At 36.4% G+C, this 14,285-nt stretch overlaps 1 protein-coding gene across 4 annotated transcripts in view; it reads left to right on the top strand.

The window, feature by feature from the left end:
* The window catches only part of IARS2 (isoleucyl-tRNA synthetase 2, mitochondrial), a 70,975-nt gene that overhangs the window by 27,376 nt on the left and 29,314 nt on the right, over positions 1-14,285 (top strand). For all 4 annotated transcript variants that reach the window (XM_032649822.1, XM_032649833.1, XM_032649850.1 and 1 more), the window contains 10 exons: positions 514-673; positions 2,275-2,423; positions 2,508-2,557; positions 2,638-2,747; positions 2,835-2,925; positions 3,534-3,649; positions 6,712-6,881; positions 7,613-7,703; positions 9,013-9,164; positions 11,207-11,367. In XM_032649822.1, coding sequence (XP_032505713.1) covers positions 514-673; positions 2,275-2,423; positions 2,508-2,557; positions 2,638-2,747; positions 2,835-2,925; positions 3,534-3,649; positions 6,712-6,881; positions 7,613-7,703; positions 9,013-9,164; positions 11,207-11,367 — 1,250 coding nt within the window. The remainder of the gene's footprint in view (positions 1-513; positions 674-2,274; positions 2,424-2,507; positions 2,558-2,637; positions 2,748-2,834; positions 2,926-3,533; positions 3,650-6,711; positions 6,882-7,612; positions 7,704-9,012; positions 9,165-11,206; positions 11,368-14,285) is intronic.

The following is a 14,285-nucleotide window of genomic DNA, read 5'->3' as shown; positions in this document are numbered from 1 at the left end:
GCATACTCCAACTTTACAAACATATTAGTAAATGTGGATGTAATGCTTTTCACTTTAGAATCTTTTATAATTCAACTTTCTTCTGGGGGAGTTAATGGCATTTTAAAAATCAGGTATTTGTTACTCTTGTGTTTATGTAGAACTTGAGGGAGTTGGTAGGTTTAATAGATAATTCTATATAAATCTTATTAAAATTAGGTTTTCTTAGTGTTTTAAAATGATATTAAGAAGAGAATATAGGGGCTTCCCTGGTGGCGCAGTGGTTGAGAGTCCGCCTGCCGATGCAGGGGACGCGGGTTCGTGCCCTGGTCTGGGAGGATCCCACATGCCACGGAGCGGCTGGGCCCGTGAGCCATGGCCGCTGAGCCTGCGCGTCTGGAGCCCGTGCTCCACAACGGGAGAGGCCACAACAGTGAGAGGCCCGCGTACCGCAAAAAAAAAAAAAAGAAGAGAATATAAATTGTAGGCCACATGCTTTATGTGTGAATGATGATTATCGTTTTATCTTTGCAGATTTTGAAAGATATAGCCAACCGATACCATATGATGAGAGGTTCCAAAATACATTTTGTGCCAGGCTGGGATTGTCATGGCTTACCCATTGAAATAAAAGTATTATCAGAACTTGGTGGAAAAGCTCAGAATCTTTCAGCTATGGAAATTAGAGAGAAAGGTAAATAATCTCTATTTCTGTTTTAAAATGGTATTTGTAAACACTGCTTCCTTGGAAAAGTCAGGGCTTTATCAAAGACACCTGTTGTTTTTTGGTTTTTGCTATTGTTTTTCGCTTATAATGACATCTGTTGGAAACCACTTTGTGTCAAAGAAAATTAAGATTTTGTGTAATTGACTTTTATGAGAACTTATGTTCAGAAATGAAGGAAAGATTTGTGAACACATCCAAATACATTTTTCAGTTCTTTAGTCTTCACATTTTGTTGAAATTATGATTTTGGTCAATGTTTTTATTTACTTTCTTGGCTAGGACTTGACCTATTTTAGGTGCTAAACCAAAAGTAAATTTTAAATTAAAAATTGTTTTAAAAGATCTCTTTTTTTGATCCTTTCCTTCCATAGAATGTGTCAGGGAGGACTCTTCTATCCTTTTTCTTTTTTTTTTAATTAATTAATTTTTTTGGCTGCATTGGGTCTTCATTGCTACACACAGGCTTTCTCTAGTTGCGACGAGCCAGGCCTTCTCTTCGTTGTGCACGGTTTTCTCATTGCGGTGGCTTCTCTTGTTGTGGAGCACGGGCTCTAGGTGCACAGGCTTCAGTAGTTGTGACACAGGGGTCGGTAGTTGTGGCTCATGGGCTCTAGAGCGCAGGCTCAGTGGTTGTGGCGCACGGGCTTAGTTGCTCTGCGGTATGTGGGGTCTTCCTGGACCAGGGATCGAACCCGTGTCCCCTGCATCGGCAGACGGATTCTTAACCAGTGTGCCACGAGGGAAGTCCCCCTTCTGTTCTTATATGTTAAACTGTTTTTTTTTAAGGGCTCCTCAGTGTTTATTTATTTATTTACTTTTGGCTGCTTTGGGTCTTTACTGCTGTGTGCGGGCTTTCTTTAGTTGCGATGAGCGGGGGCTACTCTTCGTTGTGGTGCATGGGTTTCTTATTGTGGCAGCTTCTCTTGTTGCAGGGCACGGGCTCTAGGCACATGGTCTTCAGTAGTTGTGGCTCTCGGGCTCAGTAGTTGTGTCTTGCGGGCTCTAGAGCACAGGCTCAGTAGTTGTGGTGCACAGGCTTAGTTGCTCCATGGCATGTGGGATCTTCCTGGAACAGGGCTCGAACCCGTGTCCCCTTCATTGGCAGGGGGATTCTTAACCACCGTGCCACCAGGGAAGTCCCTAAACTATTTTATAATTGGATATGATTGTGAAGATTTCATACTTCCTTATGAAAGAGTATTATTGGTTGTACTGGTTAATTTTGTGTGTGTGTATATATAATGAAATAAGAATTGTTCTCTGACCTTTTCTTAAACTGAGAAATATGAAGAATAACTTTTCCAGTTTATTTTTTCTAAAAGTAAGGCCATTTTATGATCTCTCAATAATAGAGGAGATGGTAACAAAATTTTAACTTTTGAAATTTTAGTTAATTTTAGAATTTGTTGTAGGTATCTTCTGAACACTTTAACTTTCAGATAATTTTCCTATTAAAAAGTTTTTATAGTCTAAATTGTGTACAGTACCTGCATTTAGAGAGATACATGCTAAATAAGAATTTGAATTAATTTGTTTTCAAAAGCTTTTTGTTTCTTTATTGTTTTTAGCTAGATCATTTGCCAAGGCAGCTATTGAGAAACAAAAATCGGCATTTATTCGTTGGGGAATAATGGCAGATTGGAATAATTGCTACTATACATTTGATGGACGATATGAAGCCAGACAGTTGAGAATTTTCTATGAAATGTATGATAAGGTAGTAAAAGTTTTTTTTTTTCTTTGAGTGTGTTAAAATATGTGTTACAGAATTCCAGCTTTCATTTTTCTTTGTCTTTTATAGGGCTTGATTTATCGATCTTATAAACCTGTGTTTTGGTCTCCCTCATCAAGGTATTTATGTCTTTTTGGTATTCAAGGGGAGAATTTTGTGAGGGTTCCAGATATTTATGTTTAATATTTTTAAACCTTAGGACTGCATTGGCTGAAGCAGAACTTGAATATAATCCAGAGCATGTCAGTTGCTCAGTATATGTAAAATTTCCTCTCTTGAAACCTTCTCCTAAGTTGGCGTCTCTTATAGGTAAGATTTATCTGTTGCTTGAGTTTATTAAAGTTATGGAATTATAACATTTGATTTGCTAGCATATTTGAAATTATATTTTCACAGATGGTTCATCTCCTGTTAGTTTCTTAGTCTGGACCACCCAGCCTTGGACAATTCCAGCCAATCAGGCTGTTTGTTATATGCCAGAATCAAAGTAGGTATATTATTGCAATTTTTGTTTTATTCACAAATAGGATCAATTCCATTTTTAGCATTATTTTGATCTTATTTAATCCTTATTATCCTTTTAAAATTAGTGAATTATAACTTAGTTCATATAGATTTTATTAAGCTTTAGTTCATATAGATTAAAGATTATAGGGCTTCCCTGGTGGCGCAGTGGTTGAGAGTCCACCTGCCGTTGCAGGGGACACGGGTTCGTGCCCTGGTCCAGGAAGATCCCACATGCCGCGGAGTGGCTAGGCCCGTGAGCCATGGCCACTGAGCCTGTGCGTCCGGAGCCTGTGCTCCGCAACGGGAGAGGCCACAACAATGAGAGGCCCGCGTACTGCAAAAAAAAAAAAAAAAGATTATAAGTTTCAGTTCATATAGATTTTATTAAGCTTTAGAGGATTCTACTTAAGACCTTATTTCTACCTTTTTTGGAAAAGAAAACAGAAATGTAAGGAATGAAGTCCCTTGAAAATAGTACTTTTTTGATCTTAAAGTTAGTTTTTCTAAAATAATGTAAAACATTTAAAATGTTATCTGTGGTTTTTCTTTTTTCATTATTAGTAATTTACTCCGAAAATTTTATTTTAGGTATGCTGTCGTGAAGTGTTCCAAATCTGGAGACTTATACGTTTTAGCTGCAGATAAAGTAACATCTGTTGCTTCTACTTTGGAAACAACATTTGAGGTTATTTCAACATTTTCTGGTAAGGATTTACAGGTATTCTGACCATCAAAGTCATCAAAATATTGGGTTGATCTTAGTTTAGTGCCTTGCTGAAGATTTCTTACTGTGAATCAAAACAGATATGGCCTCTACCTTTCTAGAGTATATTTTACATTGATTAAACTGAAGGAGAATATGCATTGAACATGATAGGAGTATAGAAAATGTGAACATTGACAAAGGCACAATAGATTAAAAAAACATTTTTGGCAAATATCCAGTGGAAAATTAGATGCCCTTTGTACAACATATAATGTACAAATTTCCCTCTAAAATTTTATTCAAAATTAAATTATTGAAAATTACTTTTATCTGATTTGATCAAAGGAGCAAGGAAGGAAATAAATACATTTATTTTGGGGTATATGATTTTAATAAGGAAATTGAATAAATTCTGAAAGTTATTCCCAAGATAGCATAGAAATGGATCCTTAGTAAGCTATAATTTGGGACTTCTGAAGTAGTGGCTGATTTTGAAATATAACTATGGATGAAAGAATGCTCAACATCATTAATCATTAGAGAAATGCAAATCAAAACTACAGTGAGATATCATCTCATACCGGTCAGAATGGCCATGATCAAAAAAAATCTACAAACAATAAATGTTGGAGAGGGTGTGGAGAAAAGGGAACCCTCTTGCACTGTTGGTGGGGATGTAAATTGATACAGCCACTATGGAGAACAGTATGGAGGTTCCTTAAAAATCTACAAAATAGAACTACCATACAACTACCAGCAATCCCACTACTGGGCATATACCCTGAGAAAACCATAATTTAAAAAGAGTCATGTACCAAAATGTTCATTGCAGCTCTATGTACAATAGCCAGGACATGGAAGCAACCTAAGTGTACATCAGCAGATGAATGGATAAAGAAGATGTGGCACCTATATACAATGGAATATTACTCAGCCATAAAAAGAAACGAAATTGAGCTATTTGTAATGAGGTGGATGGACCTAGAGTCTGTCATACAGAGTGAAGCAAGTCAGAAAGAGAAAAACAAATACCATATGCTAACACATATATATGGAGTCTCAGGGAAAAAAAAAGGTCCTGAAGAACCTAGGGGCAAGGCGGGAATAAAGACACAGACCTACTAGAGAATGGACTTGAGGATATGGGGAGGGGGAAGGGTAAGCTGTGACAAAGCGAGAGAGAGGCATGGACATATATACACTATCAAACGTAAAATAGATAGCTAGTGGGAAGCAGCCGCATAGCACAGGGAGATCAGCTCGGTGCTTTGTGATCACCTAGAGGGGTGGGGTAGGGAGGGTGGGAGGGAGGGAGATGCAAGAGGGAGGAGATATGGGAACATATGTATATGTATAACTGATTCACTTTGTTATAAAGCAGAAACTAACACACCATTGTAAAGCAATTATACTCCAATAAAGATGTTAAAAAAAAAAAGAAGTATAACTGGAAATCTAGGGGAGTTTAAAATTACCTTTGATCCTTAGGGATGATATATCTTTGAGTTTCTTACAAAAGAAAAAAAAAAATCACAAGAATAGATACTCAAAAATGGAAAGATTGCCTAGCAAAGTAAGGAAGGCCTCAAAATGCACTGCTTTAGATATAAGCCAGTTAGAGGTTTAAACAAACTTAACAAAAATCAAAAGGTTTTTAATGTCAAAGGCATGAAAGAAGCTCCAGAATGTTTAATATTTAATACCCTTTGGACCTTGTTGGTGTATTAGGTAACTTAGAGGCTCCAGTATATTCTTTACTCCATACACCTCTCTCACTTCTTTTTTTAAAAAATTGATATTTAATTGATATATAACATTATATTAGTTTCAGGCATTCAAAATAATGATTCAATATTTGTATATATTGTGAAATGATCACCATAAGTCTAGTTAACATCCATCATCACACATAGTTGCAAATTTTTTTTGTTGTGATGAGCACTTTTAAGATCTAATCCCTTAGTAACTTTCAAATATATAGCACAGTATTATTAACCACAGCCCACCTCTTTTTTAAGTGCAAAAGGTATTAATAGACTTCCTTGACATGTTAGATGTTGTTACAGAAGTTGAGTGGCTTCTCAAAGGGTTTTGAAAGTATTAAGGTTAAATTTAAAGGTCATTTTTCTAGACTGTATTATTGTTTCAAATTATTACTTTGTGAAAAATTAATTATTGCCATTTTTAGCCACCATGTTTCAGAGGAATATATATACTTCTCATTCGTGGCCTATATTTTCTTGTTTTCTGATTTGTAAATTGGGGATAATGTTAGCTGCTTTGTAGTATTATGAAGATGAGGTAAGAATTTATGTTGAGTCTAGTACATGTGGGTGCCCAGTAACTGTAGGGTATTATTTATCATCTCTTACCTTTTTAGGGTAACATTATGAAAAGCTACGAGTTTCCACAGAGATAGTATTAGAACGTACTAGTCATTGACCTGTTGATCTAGAATTTTTTGTCCTCTATTCTAAAAGGTACATAACTGCACATAAATTAGAGAAGTTTTTTTGGATTCATTTGATTATCTATTTTTTATAATAATTGCTAATATTTTAAAGCATTTACAGTGTGGCAAGTATTGTGATAAGTACCTAAAATGCTTAACGTGCATTAACCCAGTTTATGTTCACAGCAGACCTCTGAGGTAGGAACCGTAATTGTTCACATTTTATAGATTCCTGAAGGTCACAGAACAAATAAAAGGGAAAGCCAGAATTTGAGCCCAGTCTTATCCCAGATTCTGCTCTTTTCAGCTGATGTCTGTTGCTAATCTTAAAGAGGTAGAAGAATTGCTATATAAAATAATTCTTTTTTTTTTTTTTTTTGCGGTACGCGGGCCTCTCACTGTTGTGGCCTCTCCCGCTGTGGAGCACAGGCTCCGGGCACGCAGGCTTAGTGGCCATGGCTCACGGGCCCAGCCGCTCCACGGCATGTGGGATCTTCCCGGACCGGGGCACGAACCCGTGTCCCCTGCATCGACAGGCAGACCCTCAACCACTGCGCCACCAGGGAAGCCCTAAAATAATTCTTAATTGTGGCTTTCTTTCCGCACAGGTGTTGACTTGGAAGATGGTACTTGTGCTCATCCTTTCATTTCTGAGAGGGTGTCTCCTCTTTTACCTGCCAGTCATGTGACCATGACAAAAGGAACAGGGTTGGTTCACACAGCCCCAGCTCATGGTATGGAAGATTACAGTGTAGCTTCTCAACACAGCTTGTCCATGGTACTGCTCCTCTTTTTTCCTTTTAAATTATTGCTTTTGAAGAATTAAAGTGATAAACCCTAACTAATGTCTTTACTTTTGATTATAAACAATAATTTTTGTCATCGTAGTTAAGTTGTGAAATGCTTCTGTGCAATAAGCCTCCAAAGCCTCATTAACTCATACTAATTGAGAACGATTTCCCAGAATTAGCACAAAATTGTCAGAGTTAGAATTGAAGAATGCATAGTAAATGGGGGCATTTTTTCCCCCAAGTATTAAGTCACATAGACAAATTACTTTCAATCCCTGAAAAATGGCAAGTGGGTTTTACTAAATAGTTGAAAAGAGCCGGTTTTTAAATTTTTTTCAGACTAAACAGTCTTCTCTAAATTTATTTTACACACATCAGTTACTTAGCAAGTTTTTCCATTTAGCTAAAGGCAAGTCTCAAAGTTGTCACAATGTATGTACACTGCCATAGATCTGTAAATTGAGGTTTTTAGTATATTTTGTTACTTTTTGTAATTAAACTTTAGGTGTATGTTTTAATAATACATTTTGCCTTTGGTGATTTAAATGTGTAAATTCACAAATTCTGATTGACTGAATAAGAAGTACCCAAATTTTCAGTGTAGTGAAAGACTAGACTATAATGAGATGTTTTATATAGTATACTGCTTTGCTAGATATTGTCATAAGACGAAATGTCTTGATACTTTATTTTAATTGTTCAAAATGACTCTTTTTAGGATTGTTTAGTGAATGAAGATGGAGTCTTTACAGATGCTGCGGGTCCTGAACTGCAAAACAAAGCTGTTCTTGAAGAGGGAACAGATGCGGGTGAGTACTGTTTATGTTGGTATCATAAATATGTATTTTCTGAAAAGCAGCCAGAAGTAACCTTTGCTGACAATTCTCTCATTTTGTACTTTCAACAAACAAAAAGCTAAAATTATATTTTATTTATATTTTATTTTGCCACATGGTTTAAAATGGAGTTTGGCACTTTTTCATCTTTTGCTTTGAAGTTGCTCTACTTGTTTAAGCAAATCAAGGCAGTCAACAGAGAGTGATGTTATTTTAGGACTATAAAGACAGTCATCAGCAGTGTTAGTTTTGTGGAAGGATGAAATCAACCTTGGGACTAGATGCTGACTGTGAATCAGACACTCGCACTCCATTTGTAACCCTTATATCACTGATACCTATAGGATAGTTGATGTATCAACAGTTTTAGGGGTCCTCCAGTCTTGAGTTTTCTTTCTGCCTTTCTATAAATATGGATCCAAGGACCAGGTACTGTGAAAACCTTTCTTTGCTCACACTAAGACTAAGGCTAATTAGATCTGGTATATTAATTTTCTAGGGCTCCTGTCACAAATTACCATAAATTGGGTGGCTTAAAACAACAGAAACTTATTCTCTCACAGTTCTGGAGGCAAGAAGTCTGAAATCAAAGGTGTTGGCCAGGCTCTGCTCCCTCTGAAAGCTCTATGGAAAAATTCATGTTTGCCTCTTCCTGGCTTCTGGTGGCTCCTGGTAATCCTTGGCATTCTTTGGTTTATAGCTGTATCACTCCAGTCTGCCTCTATTATAACATGTTCTTCTTTGCTCTGTGTGTCTCTGTGTGTCCTTTCTTCTTAGAAGGACACCAGGCATTGGAATTAGGGCCCACTCTAATCCAGTGTGACCTCATCTTAATTGCAGATTACATCTACAAAGACCCTATTTCCAAATAAGGTCACATTCACAAGTACTAGGGGCCAGGACTTGAACCTATCTTTTGGGGGGACAGAATTCAACTCAGTATACCTGGTTTCTGCTGGATTACCTGGAGACCATTTTAAGATTCATAGTATGAAAGATTGTGACTCTGAATTTGAGATGTAGAATTTTAGATGTATTCTGTCATCTTTGAAAAGAAGAGCCATGGGAATGGCATAATTGGGAGTCTGATTAAGGTTTTACAGTTTCTGCTTTTATTGCCCTGAGATTCCCAGATTATGCCTTTGCTACCTGGTAGATGGCTAATCTTACTGTCACCTGTTGGCCCAGATTTAGTACTCCCTGGGAGTTTAGAGAGTTATTAGGATTTTCATAGTGCTTTTTAATTGTGTCTAATGTAAATTGTTATTAATTGTTTTTTAAGTTATAAAGATGCTTCAGGCTGCAAAGAATTTGTTGAAAGAGGAAAAATTGGTACACAGCTATCCCTATGACTGGAGGACTAAGAAACCAGTAGTTATTCGTGCCAGCAAGCAGTGGTTTGTAAATATCATGGATATTAAGACTACAGCCAAGGTATAAAAGGCATCCTACTGTAAGGGCTGGGTTTATCATTCCCTCAGTATGAACGGTTTACATGTGAGGTTGGGGTAGGGTTTTGGGAGTAGAAGGGATTAATGCTATTATTATTTGGTTTCATAAACTTGTAGAATTTTAGATCTGGAAGGACCTTGGGTTTCCATCCCTTCATTATACATGCTTAAAGAGTTTAACTTGCTCTAATTTCCTGCCCAGTGTAGTGAAAATAGCATAGAATTAGGACTTCAGTTCAGCAAATTGTTTAACCTCTCAGAACCTCAGTTTCCTCATCTGTATAAAAGTGATAATAATGCCTGCCTCACAAGATAAGTGAATAAAAGTTCCCAGAACAGTGTCTGGCACATAGTGGGCATTCAGCAAAACTCTTTTAAAACTCTTTGCTTCCTTAAAATTGAAATTGCAGTTCATTTGAAAAGCTATTTCTTTTGAGTTAACAAATATCGTATAACTGGCATTTTAAATATTAATATATATTTGAGCTCTTTCAGTATGTTTATGTATCTGTGTGTGTGTATATCTCATGAACAACTTGATTCTATTAAATGAAAGAACTCAAATATATATTTGGTAACCAGGCTGAGTATACAGGTATTTTGCTTTACAGCTTGCATGTAACATTGCTAATATTAGTTGGTTCATTTGTTGACATGGCAATTTGGGGTCCATGCCAAAGCTATGCAAGCAATTTATGCTTTCTACATTCATGTAGAGTGGATAACTGTGCTATGGGCCGTTTGTTTTCTTCTGTTTTTTACATTTCTGTGAAGGCTGTTTTTCTTACCTGTAGATGTTATAATTTGTAACTTTCAGCTCTGCACGGAGTTTTGTTGCAGAACATCTGAGTCTGATGCTGATGCAATACGCTGAAGCCATATTTTTTTTTAACTTCTTTATAGAAAATTTTCAGTTGTTCCTCGCAGAAATAGAGAGAATAATGTACTGCCATGTTTCCATCACCCAACTTCAACAATCATCATCTTTTTGCCAATTTTATTTTTATCTGCATCCCTACCCATTTTCTACACTTCCTACCCATTGGATTCTTTTAAAGCAACTTTTAGGCATTATGTTTTCCATAAATATTTCATCATGTATATCTGACATTTAAAATTAAAACATAATTTTAATGCCATTTTTACCACCTTAAAAAAATAATAGTTATTCCTTAACAAAATCAAATATCAAGTCAGTATCACGTTTCAATTTTTAATCAAAATAAATTGCGAATGTTGCCATTCTACCAGTAGGTGGTGCTACAAAGGGCTTTGGGGGAGGGGATTTCTGGTGGTTCAGGTAAGCGAGGAAACTGTTTAAACATGCTCTAAAAATGTAAAAATGCTTTTATTGATGGGTAGAGAGACTTTTTAAAATGAAGTTATATTTCACTTACGGATATTTTTAAACATTTTTGCTATACAATTCTTTTCTTGGTAATTAACAAATGAAAGCAAATGCTAGTAGTTTACAACTTTTGGGGGCGGGAGGTGGAGGGAAGGAGAGTTCTTGAGAGACAGCCAGTAAATAGGAAGTAACTTATTTTGAGAAAGTGTTTTCTGTGTTGTAAACCATACTATGTAAAATTAGGTTACATTGCAGTCCTTGTTTGTCCACCTAAGATAGTAGCTTATTTCTTAAGCAATTAAAGAAGAATTATTGAAATCAAGTTTGAATTGATTTTAACTGTAGTTTAATAAAGTATAATACTTCTACTAAACCTGTTATTACCAGTTTTGATCTAGGGTGCTTGGAAATTAGTATAAAATTTCTTGTCACATCCTCCAAAGGTGAAGTCTGCTCTGGATGTTATTTATTAGATCATTTGTGGTCCTATTTTAACATTGTCTCATGTGCTCTGAAATCTATGGTGTTTTTAGATTAGTTTCTTTTTGGTGGGGGAAGGGGGCATGTAAATGACTATAAACCTCTAAAATAAAGAACTGTATTAGGATAAATAGTGGCAGTTCTAGAAAATTTGTTCTGCTTTCTCTCACTGGATTTGATTTGTGAATCAATTGCAGGAATTGTTAAAAAAAGTGAAATTTATTCCTGGATCAGCACTGAATGCCATGGTTGAAATGATGGACAGGCGGCCATATTGGTGTATATCAAGGCAAAGAGTTTGGGGTGTTCCAATTCCTGTGTTTCATCATAAGACAAAAGATGAATTCTTGATCAACAGGTAGAACTCTTTCTAAAATTTTCAGCATTTTAAAGTGAGTTGTATTTTCTTCAAAAATGGAAAAATAGTGGACTATTGAAAACTCTTGATATATGTTAAATAAAATATTATAAAATAGCTATCTTTTTTGAGGGGAGTAAAATATAAATTTCAGAAAGATCCTTTCAGATGGATGAAATTTTAACAAACACTAGATTATTTTTTCAGTATTGATAGGTAGAAGCAAAGACCGTGAATATTTTCCTATGAGAATTCATTATCCCTGACTGTGCCCTGTGCTGGGATAAGGTGTCAGGAGCCCAGAGATAAGCAGTGTTGAGTGGTGGAGCCCAGTATGTGATTTTTCTTCAGGAATTAGTGTCAGTCTTTCACTCCGAGTCTACGCTCCCTCTCAGTAGAAATGGCATTAGGTAATTGTATAGGTAATTTAAAATTTAAGAAACTATAATATAATTGAATGCACATAATTAACTCTAGTGATGATTACATTCCTAGTTATTTCTTTTTTCCTTAATTTTTTTTAATTTGGAAAGATAATACATGAACCTAGTGAACAATTCAGAGTAGAAAAGCTTATACAGTAAAAAGAAGATTGTTTTCCCTAATCATATACTAGACCCTTTTTTGAGGCAGTAAACAAGACTGACATGGTCCCTGCTCTTGATGAGGTGATAATCTAGCTAGTTTATCTTCTAGTAAATTAAGGTGGCTCTCAGTATTGTTGCTGTTATTAACAGATGTGGAAAGGGGAATATTAATCATTTCTTTTGCAAATACATCCTGGGTTATCATTTTTTTGGAGTAATTTTGTTTTGGACGTTTTACTAAGTTCTAGAACATGAGCAAAGAGTTTGACTGTGTTTTGGTAAGTATTTTCACATTTCATCAGTTGAGGATTTAGTGAGAGTTTTGAAGGCATGGACGCCAGCAAGTAATGGAGAATTTAAGTAATGGAGAGATGACAGAGTTGAATGTCCTACCTTGGGGTTCATCATCATTTTTGTAAAAAGGTTCTGCTTTTCATTGTCAACATTATTAGTATTTCTCTAGGTGGTACTTTTGTAAATATATGCATTTTAGGTTTTTTTTTAATTGTTGACTACACTGTTGGTTTTTTTTTTTTTTAATTACCTTTAGCCAGTATTAGTTAGTTCTTAGTATCCTTGGTGTGAAGGTTCCTTTTCACTTTGAAATGTTCCTTGTATCACTGCTTCATGGGTAATCTGACACCTTATGGCAACGTGGTTCAGAGGGAAGAACTAAAGGCTCTGCCTTTAACAAATATTGAACCCTAAAACAGCTCATTTGCTTCAGTTATAAAGGATATGGCATTTGAGTAGGGCCTGGAGGATTAGGTGGCAAATGGGGGAAGGTAGTGGGATTAGGAGCTGAGGACCCAGAGTGGGGAAAACATGGCATGTTTACAGGAACCATAATGGGGCTGCAGGTTGTGTGAGGGGAACAGAAAGATAAACACCTAAGAAAGATTGATTGGGGCAAATTGAAGTGAGTCTTAAATACCAGGCTAAGGAATTTAAAGTTTTAAGTAGGCATGAAGAGTCACGGTATGTTTTAGGAAAAGAAACTAGAGGTTAGAGACCAGGAAGTGATTTTAAGGCTATTGCAATATTATTACAACTTGGAGCTAAGACTGTTTGGCCTAAATATTGTTGCATATGTTGTTCTTAAAATTTAGAGCTTGATCACATAAAAACTAATATCTTATTTCCCCTACTAAGAATTAAAGTTGAGATAAGTTTACACAAGAATTGCTTAAAATTCCACACTGCAGAGTTTTCTTTTAAGGAAACCTTTATAAGACGCTGCCATTGTTCCTCATTCTTTTCCATATTTAGAGAGCAGGATTTTTAGGGTGTTTCCTTGAAGTGATTCAAGTGGACCGATGTACGTATTAAGTAAGTAGAGCAAGCTGGTTTATTTGACCATTATTTAATCACTACAATAAAATGGTACATAGATCGATTGGTCAGTGACCTAGGTGAAATAAATGTGAGCTTTGTCAGAGAAACAGAAGCAGATTTTCTTCAGGTATCATTTATGTTTTATTTACAGTCAATACATTTACATGGTATGTAACAGATTCTTTTTCGTGCATCTGCCGTTGTGTTGCTTGCATGGTGTAGTTGATTTCTGATGCTGAAGTCGCAGAGATATACAGAATATTGGCCTACAGAAATGACAGACAAACAGCCATACTGTCTGTCAATTCATAGGTCATTTTCCTGTACACCATTTCTGAATAATGACTCTAATCCTCTTCCATTTTTGGTCCTTTAAGTGACATAACAGTTAATTTTTTAAAATGGATGTTAATTATTTGTCAGCTTTTAAAGACGGCATGAAAGGCTGTCTTTTTTTTCCTCCTTAATCCAATGAGAATCAAGTGACCATAATTTTTTTTGTCTTTCTTGAATACGCCTCTACATTGAAGTGAGTTGGTAGCCATCAAAAGTAACAGCATCTCCACTGGAAATTGGTGCACAGTCCACATGGAGTTGCTGTTACAGTTGATGACCCCATTAAGCAGATCAGAAGGTTCCTTTTTTTTTTTTCGCGGTATGCTGGCCTCTCACTGTTGTGGCCTCTCCCGTTGCGGAGCACAGACTCCGGATGCGCAGGCTCAGCGGCCATGGCTCACGGGCCCAGCCGCTCTGCGGCATGTGGGATCTTCCTGGACCGGGGCGCAAACCTGTGTCCCCTGCATCGGCAGGCGGACTCTCAACCACTGCGCCCCCAGGGAAGCCCCTTTCTGCTTTTCTTGATGAAAGTCTATAAATTCTCTCTTAAGGATACTAGTTTCACAGAAGAAAATCTTGATTTATTCATGTTCTGAATAAGCTGAGAGATGGGTAGATTTGAAACTCTGATGTTTAATTTTGATTTGAATTAATGTTCTC

Source organism: Phocoena sinus, chromosome 1 (assembly GCF_008692025.1).
Source record: "Phocoena sinus isolate mPhoSin1 chromosome 1, mPhoSin1.pri, whole genome shotgun sequence".
NCBI classification, from domain to species: domain Eukaryota; kingdom Metazoa; phylum Chordata; class Mammalia; order Artiodactyla; family Phocoenidae; genus Phocoena; species Phocoena sinus.
Note: the sequence above shows the minus strand (reverse complement) of the source record. Positions and strands in the feature narration are given on the sequence as shown.